This window comes from Dipodomys spectabilis, unplaced genomic scaffold (genome assembly GCF_019054845.1).
Source record: "Dipodomys spectabilis isolate Male_0828 unplaced genomic scaffold, ASM1905484v1 ptg000001l, whole genome shotgun sequence".
Lineage (NCBI taxonomy): Eukaryota > Metazoa > Chordata > Mammalia > Rodentia > Heteromyidae > Dipodomys > Dipodomys spectabilis.
The window spans coordinates 32,821,788-32,839,607 of record NW_024870678.1 but is presented as its reverse complement, the minus strand read 5'-3'; the positions used below and the strand labels follow the sequence as shown (position 1 = coordinate 32,839,607).

At 46.3% G+C, this 17,820-nt stretch overlaps 1 protein-coding gene across 1 annotated transcript in view; it reads right to left on the bottom strand.

Moving 5' to 3' along the window:
* Positions 1 to 17,820, bottom strand: part of Akap12 (A-kinase anchoring protein 12) — a 70,240-nt gene that overhangs the window by 29,822 nt on the left and 22,598 nt on the right. The window contains exon 2 of the mRNA XM_042691133.1: positions 3,269 to 3,386. Within this exon, the coding sequence (XP_042547067.1) occupies positions 3,269 to 3,386 (118 nt within the window). The remainder of the gene's footprint in view (positions 1 to 3,268; positions 3,387 to 17,820) is intronic.

Here is a 17,820-nt window from a genome sequence, read left to right as displayed (position 1 = left end):
CCTCCCCACCACTTGAGCTCGTGAGCACTGCTTTCTGGTGATTTAAAGGGGCTGAATGCCAGCAGAGGTAAAGGTTCCCTGGAGGCTAAGCACCACAGGTAGACCTTCCTGGAAATATGAACAAGATTCCTATCGCATCACACATAACACAAAAAGAGTCAAATCCTCAAAACGTGTCTTCTCAGCGGGAAAAGCAGAATCTTTCAGAAAAGCAACTATTTAGGGTGCCCAGCTCCAAACCAGACCCACTCACTATCCAGATAAAGGAGGAAGTATCACCCTCCCTTCTAGAACAGATGTTCTGTAAGATAATGAGATCCATAGGGTGACCAACTGGCAGTCCCCTTCTCCCCTGCCACACCCGAAGGTCCCGGAGGGTTCAAATTCAATCAAAGCAAACAATGACAGGAAGAAAAATTAAATTCACCAGGTGCTGGTAGCTCATGCCTATCATCCTGGCAACTCAGGAGAGACTGAGATCTGAGGATTGTGGTTCAAATCCAACCTGGGCAGGAAAGTCTGTGATATGAGACTGTGATCTCCATTTCACCATCAAAAAAAGCTGAAAGTAGTGCTGTGGTCCAAGTGGTAGAGGGCCAACCTTGAACAGGGACATCCAGGCCCCAAGTTCATTCTTCAATACCATAAATAATAATATAATACTATTATAATAATACTATATTGATAATATTATATAAGATAATAATATAATCATTGCCAAGCTATTAATTATTACAATATAGAGAAAGGAAAACTAAAATGCACCAGGCTGACAAAGGGATACCCTTTTTTGTTGTTGTTGGTCGTGGTGCCTGAACTCTGGGTCTGGGCGCTGTCCCTCAGCTCTTCAGCTCAAGGCTAGCGCTCTACCACTTGAGCCACAGCACCACTTCTGGCTTTTTCTGCTTATGTGGTGCTGAGAAATCGAACCCAGGGCTTCATGCATGCAAGGCAAGCACTCTACCACGGAGCCACCTTCCCAGCCCCAGGGATACCTTTCTTGCCCATAGGCTGAGAAGGCACAATCGGAACTCAGGGTCTCTGCGTACCTCTGGCAGTAGCCTCTGTGCCCAAGCCACTTGGAAGACACCCAGCCCTTTCTAGAAGGGCAAGGGGAGGTCTTCTCAGGGTCAGCTACAGGATAGGGCTATGCACCACCTCACTGCCTGCACGAATGCGACATTGCTTAGATCCCCTAGGCTATCTGTGGTCAGATTTGGGCAGATGATGGCATGGAGTCATAGGGTGGGACTGAATGGCTCTCTATAAAAGTCAGTGTGGCTGAAATGGATGAGCAGTCACAGCTGGGCCAAAGGAAGATGGCCAGCAGCAAAGCTTCAGGAAGTGGGTGGGCCATGGGCTGAAGGAAGGGCCTTGCTGTCAGGATTATGCAGAACACCTGTGCACACCATCCCCCCTCCCCATTGCTCTACTCACCACTCACAACTGAGCCAGGTAAGAGGCTCACAGGCCCAGCCGCTGGGCGGCTTATTCCAGGGATCCCACCTGGACCTCTAAATACTTCCTGGACAGTGCTCTGTTCTGGCACCCTCTTATCCAGCCCCAGTTTAGGATTTCATATTACAGCCTTTCTTAAAAACTCTGCTGGGTGTAGGCCGGTCCTACAATAGTTGGCCTCAGAAGAACATTTGGGCTGAGTCTTGGGGATTTTTATAAACAGGCTCATGGCACTGCCATTACTCATTAAAAATGACAATGCAAGCGGAGAGCTGTGGCTCACACCTGCAATCCTAGCTACTCAGGAGGCTGAGATGTGAGAATCCTTAAACAGCCCAAGCAGACAAATCAGAGACGCTTTATCGCCAACCAATCAGGAAAAGGCCAGAAGTGGAGGTATGACTCAAGGCTGAGTGAGAGCACGAGGCCCTGAGTTCAAGCCCTACAAAAGCACCAAACAAAAGACAATGCACAAAGGCACTAGGATCAAGCCCAAGGCCTCTGTACTTTAAGGCGCCACAAAGCCCGTCACTGAACTACAGCCCCTGGCACTCTCTTGACTCATGTACGCCCATCTCCTTCCATCCGCCAGGTTTACTCAGACCCTGGATCTCAAGGGATTGCTAAATCATGAGGTGAAGCTCATGCGAATTCACTAGGTAATGACCAAGTAGCCTTATCTGTCTTGTCACCCATTACTACCTTCACGTCTCCTCTGTCATCTACTTCTTAGAAGCACACTGAAGGCCCAAGGTAAAATTGAAGATGGCCCACTACACGGTTGAACTCAGAAGTAAATGCAGGCAGGAAAGCCCTGGGCTTGGCAACCCGAGTTGGGTCTGTTCCAATGATTCCAGTGAATATTATTTGAAACTCTTGCACTGGGTCAGGCAAATACTCGTCTGCGAGGCTGTGTATATTTCTAACTTTACACGGCGCCTGTGGTGCTGTATGAAGACCAGTCTTCTCACCAACATCAAAGCGGATCCCAGCTGGAAGCAGCACCATGGGGGGACCCCGGAGAAAAGAAACGGGTTCCACGTGTTGGAAGAATGTCACCCGGCAGAGGCCACGCCCCATCTCCCCTTGGGGGTCTGTCTCTTAGGCCTTACACGCATATATGAATCAACTTACTCTCTGCTCTATCATGGACGCTTTTGCTTTTCAGAAGACAAGATTCTGACCCCAAGGTAGGGCTGCTCACCCCAGGAATTAAAAATCAAAGGCATAACACTGTCCAACATCACGCCCGCATCCTCTAGGTCCAAAAGCTGCACACAGTAGTATAGGGAAAATGTATGCCTTGTAATGTTCCTTCCAGAAAAATCTGTGCAAGTTTAGCAGGCTTCTCTTTAGAGAGTCTCAGCTGTTACGGGGAGAGTTGGGGAGACAGACCCAGGACCTCATACATTCTAAGCACATGCTCTACTACTGAACACTTAACTCGGCTTTTCTAGATTCTTCTACGCTCTTCTAGACCTCTTCTAGGCTTTTCTCAATAAAGCAGCCATGAATCACTGTTCCCAAGCAGAGCTCACATCCAATACCAGATAAGCTGTTTAGGTAAGACATTTTTTAAACAGTTCCAGAGAAAGAAGCCATAGGTCAAACCTAAGCAGAGGAGCTATCCAGATGGCCAGCTTGACACTTGTTCCAGAAACCTTCGATTCAACAACACCCTAAAATTGACAGCATGAGCCTGTCTTTTCTTCTGAAGAAAATCTGTGGACAGTTGGTCTCATGGTCCCTGGAAAGACTTGATCTTCCCCAACCCCTGCGTCCTTCCCCAAGCCCGGAATTGACAGTTTACCTTCTATGACGACCACTTGGTCCTCTTCCTGGCCATTTGAGACTCCTTCTTGGAGGCTGGGGTCTCCTTGTTCGCCTAAGCCATTGGCAGCGGACAGCTGGCCATTCTTCTGAAGAAGCTGCAGGGCAGAGAAAGTCATGTGAACTCAGCTGCAGACTCCGTACCCAAGTTAGAAGCAACACACTCACTTCTAGAAAATGAACTACTCGGAAAGGAAGGCTCAAGGAAGTCTTGAATCAGCAGAAAGATGCAGCTAGCTTCCCAAAGCCATGTGAGGCAATTCATCATCAAGTAGACTGGGCCTAGGATCTGGGTGAGTGTGTTCACAACCAATAGGGAAGCCAGTTGGCCAGACAAGTCCTCAAGACTCTCATCTCCAATTAACTACCAAGAAGCCAGAAACAGAGATGCAGTTCAAGTGGTAGAGTACCAGCCGTGAACAAAGAAAGCCAAGCAAAAGTTTAAGGCCCTGAGTTCAAACACCAGTACTGGCTAAATAAATAAATAAAAGAATAGAATAATAAAAATACATATTTTTAAACTCACACATAAGACATTACAAAAGAACTCAATCTATACAAGGGTAAAATGACCTAAAGAATATTCCACAACCCAAGACATGCCAGTACAAAGAAAATCTCAAAAGAAGATGTGCAAGGAAACCTTGGCTTAGCATATAGCATACCTTAGATTCAATTCCTAGTACAGAAAGAAAAAGGGGCTGGGAAGGTGGCTCAGTGATAGAGTGCTTGCCTAGCATGCATGAAGCTGTGGGTTCGATTCCTCAGTACCACATACACAGAAAAAGCCAGAAGTGGAGCTGTGGCTCAAATGGTAGAGTGCTAGCCTTGAGCAAAAGAAGCTCAGGGACAGTGCCATTTAAGCCCCAGGACTGGCAAAAGAGGGGGAGGGGGCAGAGAAAGAGAGAAAGAGAAACAAAGAAAGAAAGAAAGAAAGAAAGGGAAGAGAGGGAGGGAGGGGGGAAGGAAGGAAGGAAGGAAGGAAGGAAGGAAGCCCTGTTCTACATCTGCCATCATTCATCGTGCTTACAGGCCAACGCAGGACTTGGCCACACCACAGGTCGGAGTCTGGAAGGCACAGTAGGCTCAAGACAGTCCACACAGACGCCGTGGGTTGTACTAAATTGATTTCACCTGGCTGTCCTCGGCTCCCATCAAAGCTGGCCTTCACCCACGCACACTTCCTGCTGAACTAACACCCTCGAAGCGACGCTCACTTCAAAATGCCCATGCTGAGTCCGTTTATTAAATGGAATACTCAGATTACATTGCCACTTAAAGTCTTCTCTTACCCAAAATATGAAAGATGGGAATTTTAAATGAAACCTAAGGAGAAAAGGAGAAGGGGCGGTGTCTCTACAAAGCACCATCAGCAGAAATGTCAGCATATTTTAAGTAAATAGCATTAGTGATGGCCTGGGTTCGAGTTGGATTTGATTCATAGTGTGAAGAGCTAAGGCAGAGAAATAGGACTCACACAGTTTCTGTAAGAAGTATTGGAATACTATACACTCCATGCAATAAACGAGAGTTAATAATTCCCATAGTTCTTTGCAATCAGGCATCTAATCAAGACATCTTTTAGTCAGAGCTAAACTGAGTCTGTGCCTGTAGACACAGACACAAACTTCCCTCTGACTTCAGAACGTTACCAGCATATAACAAAGTACATTCAATGGCAGAAAGGAGCCTTAAGAACAAAACCAAGGACAGGAGGCAGTGGCTCATGCCTGCAATCCAGCTACTCAGGAGGCTGAAAACTGAGGATCATGGTTCAAAGCCCAGATAGAAAAGTCCGTGAGACTGTTCTCTTTTTCTGGCGGTCATGAGTTCTGAACTCTGGCCCTGGGTGCTGTCCCTCAGCTCTTCAGCTCAATGCTAGTGCTTTACCACTTGAGCGAGAGTGCCACATCTGGCTTTTTCTGTTTAGGTGGTACTGAGGAATCGAACCCAGGAACTCATGCATGCAAGGCAAGCATTCTACCACTGAGCCACTTTTCCCAACCCCTTGTGAGACACTTATCTCCAATTAAACAACAAAAAGTCAGAAGTGGACCTATGGTTCTAGTGGTAAAGCATCAGCAACCCAGAGCCCAACTCAGGCTCTAAGCTCAAGTCTCAGGACTGGCACAAACAAAACAAAAAAGCAAGCCATGCTCAAAAAAATTAAGATGAAGCCAAGTATGAGTGGCTCACATTTGTAATCTTAGCTACTCAGGAGGCTGAGATCTGAGCATCACGGCTGGAAGCCAGTCCAGGGAGATGGGGGCAGGGGAGAACAAATCCAAGGGGTTAACCAGCAAAAAGCCAAAGTGGCGGTGTGGCTCAAGTGGTAATGTACCAGCCTTGAGCAAAAAAAGCTAAGTAAGAGCCAAAGGTCCTGAATTCAAGCCCCAGTTTCAGCACAAAACAAACAAAAAAAAAACCAAAACCCTTAAAATGAACTGCCCTGGGTCCATGACAATGGAGAGGTAACTTATGGACTGGCCCACAGCAGCGAGCAGAAGGGAACTGTGTCCCATTCCGAAAGGCACCAGATGCGTGAGTAACTTCAGCAGCTTTCTGTAACTTTATGACACTGAGTTACTGACAGGGCGTTGTGGGTCTATTTCACCATGTGCGTAACTTGAGTCCAGCAAGTGCACCCAAGCTGTGACCCCAGGGGTGATGTCTCGGTCAGCATCCAGAGCCCATGACGTCTCCACATTCCACGCAATATTGGGACTCCATTCCTTCTATCAGATCCAGACATTCCGCCATTACTTAGACATTTTCACAAGGTCTCAAGCATTCTTGCTCATGAATAGGATGCTTCTGCCATAAAAAAAGCATTTTGTTTTTTTCTCTCCCATTTGCAACCATCAAAATCTTTCATACTACTTTTTTTTTTGGCGGGGTGGGGGTGGGGGGCCGGTTGTGGGACTTGAAATCAGAGCTTGAACTCAGGGCCTGGGTGATATCCCTGAGCTCTTTTGCTCAAGGCTAGCACTCTACCACAAGTCACGGCGCCACTTCTGGTTTTCTGGAGGTTAATTGGAGTCTCAGGGACTCTCCTGACTGGCTTTGGACCACAATCCTCAGATCTCAGCCTCCTGAGTAGCTGGGATTACAGACAGGCGTAAGCCACCAGCACTCAGCTCATACTATTTTTTTTTTTTTGTTAAACTTTGGTACTTCTGAGACATAAACAGGTGAACATCACCTCCGATGGAATGTAAATGTATTCCTTTTCAGTCTTTTTTAAAACACAAAAATGGGGAACACAAGTGAGTTTATAAACTCATCTTTTTGTGTGCTAAGGGCACCTCCTTGTTGTTTTGGTGTTCTTGTTAGTTTGTGAAACAGGGTCTCACAAGGCTAACTCACAAGGCTGGCCTGGACCTCAAGACCCTCCCACGTCAGCCTCCCTGGGTACCGGGATTACAGGTATACATCATCATACCAGGTTTCAAGGACAGACTTCTTTTTTGGTTTTAATGGTGTCTGTTATTATAAAGGTAATGTTCAGAGGGGTTACAGTTATGTAAGTCAGGTAAAGAGTATATTCTTTTTGGATAATGTCACTCCTTCCCTTCCTTTCTCCCAGTTTTTCCTTCCCACAAATTGTACAGTTCATTTTCAACATAGAGTCTAGTGAATACCATTGCTGCATTTGTTCACCCTTTGTCCCTCCGTTTCTGTGCTGGACCCATTTCTTTATCAAAGAACACCTCTCTCTCCTCTTGGATCAGGAGACTCATGACCAGAGAAGAAAGGATGCACACACACAACTCAGCCTCGCAAGAGCCTGAGAGCTGTCAGGTTCACGGCTGGGGGGGGGGGGGGGAGGTTGGGGGGGGACAGTGGAGAGCCAGCTGAGATTTGAGGAATCCAGTTGTCATTTATGATTTCCAAACAAGAAAGAAAGAAAGAAAATTGTTTCTGCTTTTTCACTCTGATGCTTCCTCCCAGAGCTTTATCTAAGTCCCATCCTGGACTTAGTTTTATGGACACATAGATTTCTTTTGAGACAAGAATGAGACTTGAAAAACATACTCCTCACACTTCAAGATGGTGAACAGCAGAAACCCAATCTTCCCACTGGGTTTGTGCTTCAAAAAGTCTAAACGCCTCCTCTGAACAAATCAAAACCCTAAATGTTCTCAAGCTTATATCCTCTGGGTAGGTCAGCCAGAGTTTATTCCGTGAAGTATTACCACATTACAGCCAAGCAAGCATGAAAAAGTATCTCAAATGCTTCCACCAACAGTGTTTTTCTCTTCTTTCTGGAAGAGAATATCCAAAATGGTAGCCGTCATCCCAGGGAAAGCTCCAGATTTTTCTGCTCTCCTTCCTCCTCTCAGAACTGTCTCCAGCTCACTCTGTGCCTCCACACAGAGTAAGCACTGGAAATACTAAGCTCTTTAGTCAATTTCTGGAACAATGTAAAAAAGCACAAGGCCGCTATTGGGACATTGGGAGTAGAGGAGCAGAGACTACTTAAATAACTGTTATCACTACAGAAGCAACATCCAACCCCTACTCCAGATGCCACGCCCACATCCTCACTGGATGCCCCACCCACATCCTCAGTGAGTGCCCAACTCTCTTCCTCATTGGATGGATGGCCTGGGTAGGAAAGCACCACCAGCATCCCCATTGGTCACGTGGTTGTTCTAACCACTCTAAATCATTCCATCTACTGCAGCAAAAGCCAAGCCTGAAGGGAATTTTTTTTAATCTTGTAACAAAATCTTTTTTTTTTTTTTTTTTGCCAGTCCTCGGGCTTGAACTCAGGGCCTGAGCACTGTCCCTGACCTTCTTTTGCTCAAAGCTAGCACTCTACCACTTGAGCCACAGCGCCTCTTCTGGCTTTTTCTGTTTATGTGGTACTCAAGAACCGAACCCAGGGCATCATGCATCTACTGCTAAGCAACATTCCCAGCCCCTTGAAACAAAATCTTAGAGAGAATTTTTCCATTCTTTTTCTTTTTCTTGCTTGTGTGTGTGTCTGTGTATCACCAATAGAGAAAAAGGGGTTAAGAGGCTGAAGGTGTGGCTCAAGCCATAGAATACTTGCCTACCAAGCCCTGAGTTCAAATTCCAGTGTTGGCAAAAGAAAAAAAGTTTAAATTCTAAAAATCTATAGCTGCTTTCTATTAAAAAAAAAAAATCGAAGGCTGGGAAGGTGGCTCAGTGGTAGAGCACTTGCCTTGCATGAATGAGGCCCTGGGTTCAATTCCTCAGCACCACATAAACAGAAAAGGCTGGAAGTGGTGCTGTGGCCCAAGGGGTAGAGCACTAGCCTTGAGCTGAAGAACTGAGAGACAATACCCAGGCCTAGAGTTCAGGCCCCATGACTGGACCCAAAAAAAAAAAGTTTGTAACTGTAGGTGTGGGAAGCAGAGGCAGGAAAATTACCAGTTCACCTGCCGGTTTCTCAGAGGGGGAAAAACATCTATTCAATTGATAGATACAATTTCAGAATTTCTGTTTTCAATAGTGCTATGGTTCGTCCCTTGGTGATGACACAATTTCTAATGAGCTCAAGTTATAACGTAAGCAGTATTAAAACAATCTAGAATATGTATTAAAACAATATAGAATATATACATATATATACACACACACATATACGTACATATTGTGTGAGTTTTGAAAGTCTTCAGGTAATGAGGAGCCAGTGGCTCACATCTGTAATCCTAGCTACTCAAGAGGCTGATCTGAGGATCTTTTACATTTCAAAGCCAGCCGGGGCAGAAAAGTCTGAGACTCTCATCTCCAATTAACCAACAGTTAATGTGGAAGTGGAGCTGTGACTCAAGTGGTAGAGCGCTAGCCTTGAACAGTGCCCAGGTTCTCAGGTCCAAATACTGGTGCACACGTATACGCACGCAAGCGCACACACAGATTTAAGGCAACCTGAAGGAAAAATATGAAGAGGTCTTTTGACAAGCAGCAGGTTTCAGGGGGGAAAGGAGCTGCTTCTCCGGTTGCAGAGGCCTTATCAGAAGCATGGAGCCAAAAGCTCTTTCCAACCACAGGAAACAGAAGAGCCCACGGGCGGGGGAGGGGAGGGCTGGCAGTGACCTTGGAGAAGAAGGAGCACCCTTCTCTGAGCAGGGCCACAGACCCTCCCAGCAGACCCCCCCCCCCCCCCACACACACACAGGACGTGAGGGTTCCAGGCTTTCCACAAAACTCCACTGGGTTTCATTTCCTAATAACCTATCCAGTCTTAGACCCAGCAAAACAAACCAACAGAAAAAGAAAACAAGTTTCCCTTAACACCACTGGGTTCATTTGCAGACTGAGAAACTGGGCTCTTGATGTCTGGGCCCATCCATCCCCCAACCCCTCCACTCCCAGAAGAACAGTGTGGCCCTGTGACCTGCCCCCTCTCCCCACACAGGCCTCCATTTCCCCTTGCCTCACTGATGACATCTGTACTTCCCTGGGTGCCACGGAGCCAACTGCCAGAGCACAGCCAAGCTCAAGCAGAAGCATTTGCCAGTCTTAGTACTTGAAAAGCTTGCGGCGACCAGCTGTGCTTTTATTAGTTGGGGTGAATTGTGTTCATTCTGCTGTGAAAATCGTGACTTTCACAATGTAAAGGTTCATCTTGCTGGGCGCAGGTGGTGCACACCTGAAATCATAGCTACCCCAGAGGCTGGAGGCTGAGGATCGAGGCTGGATGTCTAATGGGGCAGGAAAAAAGTCAAGGAGATTCTTACCTCCAGGGAACTAGCAAGAAGCCACAGGGAAGACACAGCTCAAGTGGTAGAGCAATACTAGCCTTGGTGATACCTGGGTCCTGAGTTGAGGACCAGTATGGGTACGTGCATGCACATGCACACACACACACACACACATACACACACACACACACACACACACACACACACACACACAGAGTAATTAATTGTATTTTGCATTTTCAATTGGTCTGTTTCCCCTTTAAGGAAGGTTCTGGAACGGGCCTGTAGACCTATAAAGTGCCACTTCTATACAACCAGTGACAGACTTTGGTCTCCATCCACAAATCCCTGCTTTTCCCGTTTCTTATTCTTTTCAGCAAAACCCATGAACATTACTTAAGGTAATTCCACAAATAAGCCAATCTTATTATCCTCTGGATGTGAGAATAACAAATGCAGAGAGATTGCCCCTAAAAATCTTGCTCCTGGCTTGCAGCATGAATTCTCCATGCAGCTGAACATCATGATTCAAACACTCAAACGAGTGGAATGTCTCCAGCAGTCCTGCGGACGCCTCCTCTTGGTGGTAGTGACCCCGAAGCCCTGGCCAGTCACGGTGAGCATTGCATCAGGCCTGGTCCCCTCAGGATGGCCCAGCCTGCCACTCACAAGCCATCCAGATGTGTTCCACCTTCAACTCAGCTCGGGACCCTCTGCTCCCGTCCCAGTCGGGATTGACTTGAGAAGGTAAGCCTTCTCACGCTCCATGGAGGAATTCTCAAGAATTTTCTAGAACATGTCCAAGGAACCCTGAGTCACATCTTTGGGGCCTCCTGGGAGCTACAACAGCACAGCTCCCCATGACCCTTTCAAGCACACACGGCGGGGACACGGGTCCCCGCTTGCAAACGGGACAGCTGGGTCTCTGGGAAAGTATGGGAAAGAAAACATAAAAGCTGTGGGTCCGGTGAGGTGGGAGATGGATGGTGGTGATTTCAGATAAAGGGAATTCATCTGATCGCTGCTTGAGACCAGAGATATAAAAAGAGCCACACGGTCTCCTGGGAGCAGCCCCCCTCCCCTCTCTGCCATAACCCCAACTTTAGGGTCTGTACTGTATGTAGGGCAGACCTACAGCCTGCAGACCCCACCGGGAGAAATCCTGAGAACCTTAGCCCCAGCTTCCCTCCCTGTGGGAACTACAGGACATGATCCCAGAATGCCTGGTCCCCCAAAGCCTGTTCTTACCATTCTAACCCTCCCATGCACGACCAAAGATGATTCAAAGATGTTCTTGCGATTCTAACCCTCCCATGCATGACCAACCACAGCTACTTACAACAAAGAAGCAAACATGAGGCTGAGGGTAGAGGTGCCTAGCTGCAATTCCAGCACTTGGAAATTGAATTTGCTATCTGGGCTGCAGAATCATCTCAAAGCACGAGTTTGTGTTCTAAGACACTTCAGCACAATCCTGCCCGTTCCTGAACCTGAAGCTTCACACCAGCAAATTCACGCTCAGTTTTACCTAAGAGCAGACGTCAAAGCCAGGATGGCAATTCCATATTCACATAATTACCCTCACACCAAGCCACCAGCTTCTCTCCAGGGGCGCTACGCATCCTAGTAAGGTAATTACACCACATCATTGCTGAGGAAATGTGATTATAAAATAGGATTTGGAATTCACTGCAAGCCACAGAAAGTCTAAATAGCTTCCTAGTCCGACCACTCCAACAGCGAAGGAAACGCGTTGCAAAGAAAACTGGCGTTATCCAAGTTTACATTGTATAGCTCAATAAATTCTGATCGGTGGAGTTGGAGGCGTGGCTCAGCCAGCCAATAAGCAGAGTTTCAGGTCCTGAGTTTGAGTCCTGGTCTCATCACAACAGAAAATGAAAAAGAAAAAAATTCTGATCAAGATACATTATGTTCACAAACTGCCAGGTTGAAATTTTTGATACAACTACTTAAAGATAATGTTTAAAGTGTACAGTTGCTCAAAGGACAAAAAATGACAATAATTATTCATTATTATTGTTGATGTTGTTAATAGTTATCAACATCAGTCAACAGAGAAAGAACCTCAAGCAAGGTGCCAGGTGGCTCACGCCTGTAATCCTACAAACTACTCAAGAGGCTGAGATCTGAGGATCAAGGTTCAAAGCCAGACAGGGGAGGAAAAAAATCAGACTCTTACCTCATTAACCACCAAAAAACCAGAAGTGTAGCTGTGACTCAAGTGGTAGAGCACTAGCCTTGAGTAATAAAGCTCAAAGTCAGTGCCCAGCCCCTGAGTTCAAGCCTAAGGACTGTCACAAAAAGATAGAGAGAGGGAGAGACAGAGAGGGAGAGACAGAGACAGAAACTTAACCAAAACATGTTTAAGTGCCACAAGTTAACACTAGTTCTCCTAACCACAGGTATGTCCACAGTCACAAGCTTCAGAAATGTCACCATGCAAGCAGTCAGCTATGGCGAATACACAGTGCTCAAGCCATATGCTGGGACACGGGCTGACATCTGGGCTACTAGACTTGGGAGGCTGAGATTAGGAGGATCTCAGCTTCAGGCTAGCACAGGCAGAAAAGTCCACAGTTCTCTCACAGTGATCCATGCCTGTTATCCTAGCCATGGATGGGAAGCCTAAAATAGGTAGATCAAGGTCCAGACAAGAATCCAGCCAGGAAGTAAGACTCCATAACGGCGGGGCGGGGAGGAGTAGGGTCGGACGGCCCTGATAGTATGACTCAATTTCCATGACTCTGAGTTCAAACCCCATTACTACCAAAAAGAACAAAAAAGGAGTATGGAAGGGGTGACAGTGGTCAAGACTCCCTGTACTCATTCATAATCTGACTTCTTGAACTGAAATCCCTCTGTACAACTACTATAAACAGAAAATTAAGAAAGGGAGACAAGAAGCTTCGTTTGCTTGTTCGCAGCTACAGGTACAGGCATTAGCACCCGATTCTCAATACAGGGAGAAGGAAGTTTACTCCAAACTGTCCAACATAGACAGAAATGCTACCCACTGCAAGTATACAAATGTAACAGTGATAAATCTCTTTGAATTGCATTGCTTAAAATGAGTGCTGATTTTTTTTTAAACCTAATTAGAAAGAATGCATTCAGCAGGGTACCAGTGGCTCATGCTTGTAATCCTAATTACTCACAAGGCTGAGATCTGAGGATCATGGTTCAAAGCCAGCCTGGACAGGAAAGTCCGTGAGACTCTTATCTCCAATTAACCGTCAGAAAACCACTAGTTCTCCTAACCACAGGTATGTGGCTCAAGTAGTAGAGTGCTTGCCTTAAGCTGTAGAGCTCAGGGACAGCACCGAGGCCCAGAGTTCAAGCCCCAGGACTGACAAAATAAAAATTTAAAAAAAGAATGCATTCATCCATTCACGTTGGTACTGGGACTTGAACTTAGCACCTTGCACTCTCCCTTGACTTTTTCACTCAAGGCAGATGATCTACCACTTGAGCCATAGTTCCATCCCCGGCTTTCTGCTGGTTCATTGGAGATAAGAGTCTTAGGGGTTTGTCTGCCTGTGCTGGCTTCAAACTGAGATTCTCTGGTGCCAACCCCTTAATTGGCTGGGATTATAGACATGAGCCACCAGCCTCCAGCAGAATCGACTGCTCGCCCTTCAACTTGAAGTCTGTGTTCCACTTGGATCAACAAGGAGGCAAGCAAGATTGCTCATCTCATTGTCCAGGGACTACAACATAGTTTGCCATTGTGGGTAATCTAAGATGAGGTGAATTAGCCAAGAATCAACCATCACCAGCCTGTCCTGTTCCACTCCTAATATTTCTAGCACAACCCACTGAGAACCTTCAGCCCCTGTTCTGCCTCTGTCTATAGCGTGGGAGTGCGGGTGCCCCACCAAGGAGGGCGGGGGGCGGGGGGGGGGGAGGAAGGGGGGCAGGAAGGGGGGTCACTGGCTGGCTCCGCTGACTGGCCAAGCTATGTGAGATGCCATTCCCAGGGGACTTCCAAGAAATGCCACCTTTTATGTCAAAACCTTTAAAAGAAGAAAAAAAAAGTTTTATATGCGCCCTGGCACGGATTATTTGACTAAGTCATGAAATATTTAGCTCTGATAATGGACTTGCAGATGCTATTTTGGAGAATCACTTAGGGTCTGTGGATGGTTCATAGTAAAATTAAAATGAGGAACTGAAATGGGTTTCTCTGACATGTATGCTTAGCTCCAAAGGCCTGGAACATTCCAACAGAAAAGTGGCCTGCGCCCAGCCCAGGCCTGCAGCTGCTTGGACTCAGGTTTGGTCCTCTGGGCGGAGGGGAAGAGGCCTGCGCTTCCACGCTGGCTCGGAGGCCTGTGGGGGCCTTACCAGGAATTCTTGTTTCTTTTACTCGGCCTGAGTGCTGTGCCTTAGCGTTTCCCCCCCAAGGCTGGTGCTTTACCACTTGGGTCACAGCTCCACTTCTGGTCTTTTGGTGGTTAATTGGAGATAAGAGTCTCTTAGGTTTGTCTGTCTGCGCTGGCTTGGAACTGCAATCCTCAGCTCTCGGGCTCCTGGGTAGCTAGGCTTACAGGCATGAGCACGGGGCACCCAGTACGCATAGATACTTACTCTCCTGACTTACTTCTCTGCACTGGGCACAGCCCCATACAGAGGCAAGATCAAAAGAGAAGGAACCCAGGCTTAGCCACATATCTATCAGCTTCAAGACTGCAAAGTAAATTGCTTACCATCTGTACTCTAAAAGGTGGGGGCCATAGCCAGGCCCTGGCAGCTCATGTCTATAATCCTAGCTACGCAGGAGCCTGGGATTGGGAAGATCACCATTGAAATCCATCGAGGGAAAAAGTTCCCAACCCTCTACCTCAAGCATGACGTCAGCTACTCAGGAGGCTGAGATCAGAAGAATCAGAGTTCAGGGCTAATTCAACCAAAAAGGTTCTGCTACAAACAGCAGAGTATAAATAGGATGATCACAAGCCAGCTTGAGCAAAAAGAGACCTTATTTCAAAAATAACCAGAACGTGGGCTGGGAATTGGTGAAGCCCTGAGTTCGATTCCTCAGTACCACATAAACAGAAAAAGCCAGAAATGGTGCTGTGGCTCAAGTGGTAGAGTGCTAGCCTTGAGCACAAAGAGGCTCAGGAACAGTGCCCAGGCCCTAAATTCAAGCCCCAGGACCAGCAAAAATAAATAAATAAATAGTAACCAGAACAAAAAGTACTAGGATTCCTAGCTATTTAGGAGGCTGAGATCTGAGGATTGCTGTTCACAGCCAGGCTAGGCAGGAAAGTCTTGAGACTCATCTCCAATTAACCACCAGAAAACTGGAAGTGGTGCTGTGGCTCAAATGGTAGAGCACTTGCTTTGTACTGAAGAGCTCAGGGACAGGCACCCAGGCCTAGAGCTCAAGCCCCACAACCAACAACAACAAAAAAAAGACTGGTAACATGGCTCAAATGATAGAACCTTGTGTCTAGGAATTTCAATACCTAAGTTCAAGCCCAATACTAGCAAGAAAGAAAAAATCAGGTCTGAGTATTTAGAGATTTATATCAAATTTACAGAGCACTTTGTGTGTGTGTGTGTGTGTGTGTGTGTGTGTGTGTGTGTGTGTGTGTGTGTGTGTATGTGTGTGTATGTGTGTTGTTAGGCAATCTAGCCCAAGGCCTTGTCAATGCTAGGCCAGCCCTCTACCACTCCTAGCTTATTGAAAAAAAATCTAAAAAATGAAAAGATAAACCTATAGTCTGTGGTGTCTATTCTTTTTTTGAATGTTGGTTTTTGTTTCTTGAGACAGAATCTCACTGTGTGGCTCCGGGTAGCCTCAAACCCATGATTCTTCTGCCTTATGCCAAGTGGTAGGATTACAGGCATGTGTTACTACACAAGTATGATGGTATCTTCCAGAAAAACACAAGCCCAAGAAAACAAGTATTCATAGCAGGTATTTAATTAGGACTTGAATATAACTGATCTTATACAAGTGCATTTTCCAGCAAAAAAAAAAAAGAGCCTATTAATCTAATTCATAAATCATAAGTTATAGCTGTCAAAGTAGCTTTTAAAGCTGCCTGCGATGACAGCGAATCTAATGGTGTCATTAATACTGTAATTTTTAGCTTCTTCAGTAATTCAGTAGCGCACAGACCGTGCTGTATTCCCCACAGAAGCACATCCAAAGTCTCATGTCTGGATTTAGCAGGCAGAAAACATGCCTCCATGTCTAAGTTTTGATCTCTGGAAAGGGATGCATCAGGGGTGCGAGTGGTAAGAGGTCCCTCCGATGCCCCCAGACCCAAAGGAACACGAATCCGCCATTTCAGGTGCTCTCGGCAGCTCTGAGTTCCAATTCTGTCATCCCAAGGACCAGACTTCACTCATGTTGATCATCTATTGTCAGGAGTGGTTGATGCAGTGTGCTCCTGACAATCACTGAAATATAATTACCTCTACTGCTGCCTCCCCAACAATGGTGGGACCCGAAATCAGCCCTCAGGTAATGAGAAAATCTGTCCGACCCTTGCTGCGTATGTAGAAAAATCCAGAAGGATGCAGTATTCCTTTCATGGAGGAAAGAGACTGCTGAAGGACACATCCAAGCTAGTAAGTATATGGGACATAATTTGCATTTTATATAATAGCTCTATTTATATGATGGATGAAAGTTTGTTCATCCTTGAGTGATTTCTTTTTAATAGCAAAACAGTGGCCATAGCCTAAACATCAATCAACAAAAACACTGAGGTGCAAGCACTCCCTGACCAAAAGCCATGAAGCCTTAGGGCAGCCCTTATAGTACTGGGGGAGGGGGGGGCGCGGGCTGTGCCACACTATAGCATTCAAGAACTTAACATCCCATATACGTTTTTTAATTTTCATTTTGGGTTTTGGAGATGTTCTCTCACTATGCAGCTTGATCCTTCTCCCCTCTCCCTCGGTCTCATGTTGGAATTACAGGCATGCACCACTCTGTGTGTGTGTGTGTGTGTGTGTGTGTGTGTGTGTGTGTGTGTGTGTGTGTGTGTGTGTGTGTGTGTGTGTGTGTGTGTATGTGCGCACGCGTGCGTGCACATGAATCTGCCTGTGTTCATGCATGTGAGTACCTGGGACATAAACTCAGGGCCTGGGTGTGGTGTAGTCACAGATTTTTTGCTCAAAGCGGGTGCTCTACTATTGGAGTCACAGCTCCACTTCGGACATTTTGCTGGTTAACTAGAAATGAACCTCATGGAGTTTCATGCCAGGCTGGCTTCAAACCTCAATTCTCAGATCTCAGCCTCCTGAGTAGTGAAGATTACAGGCGTGAGCCACCAACACAAGACTTTTTCTTAATTTTTAAAAACTGGTTTTGACTTGCATATTCCACACTTCTCTTTTCTAAGCCTAGATCTTTCCTACCTTTTCCCCTTTAGCATATATTGCTACTTCTTTACATATCTAGACTTCGAACTATACATTTTTTTTCTTAGATCAAGGAGAGTTGTATATTTTTTTATTATTTTATTATTTAATAACCAAAGCCCACAGGAGAGCTTGATGAGAGTCTCTTCCCTACCAGGGCCTGGAAACCACACCCGGAAAGCATTAGGCGTCCAAGGATTAGAGACCGTGATGGAAGCCAGGCGCCCGTAATCCTAGCTACTCCAATTAACGCCACAAAGCCTTATTAATATGAAATTGATCCACAAAAGCACCAAGAACTCTGTGTAACGAAACATTTTCACCACTGTCTGCTTTAAATAATACCCAAAACGGAAGAGCTGCGCATACTAGTACTTTGCCTTCCACAGCAGTAAAACAACAGAAGAGAACTGCCTCTTCTGTGCTACATGAGCACACACGCATGCTCCCGTTA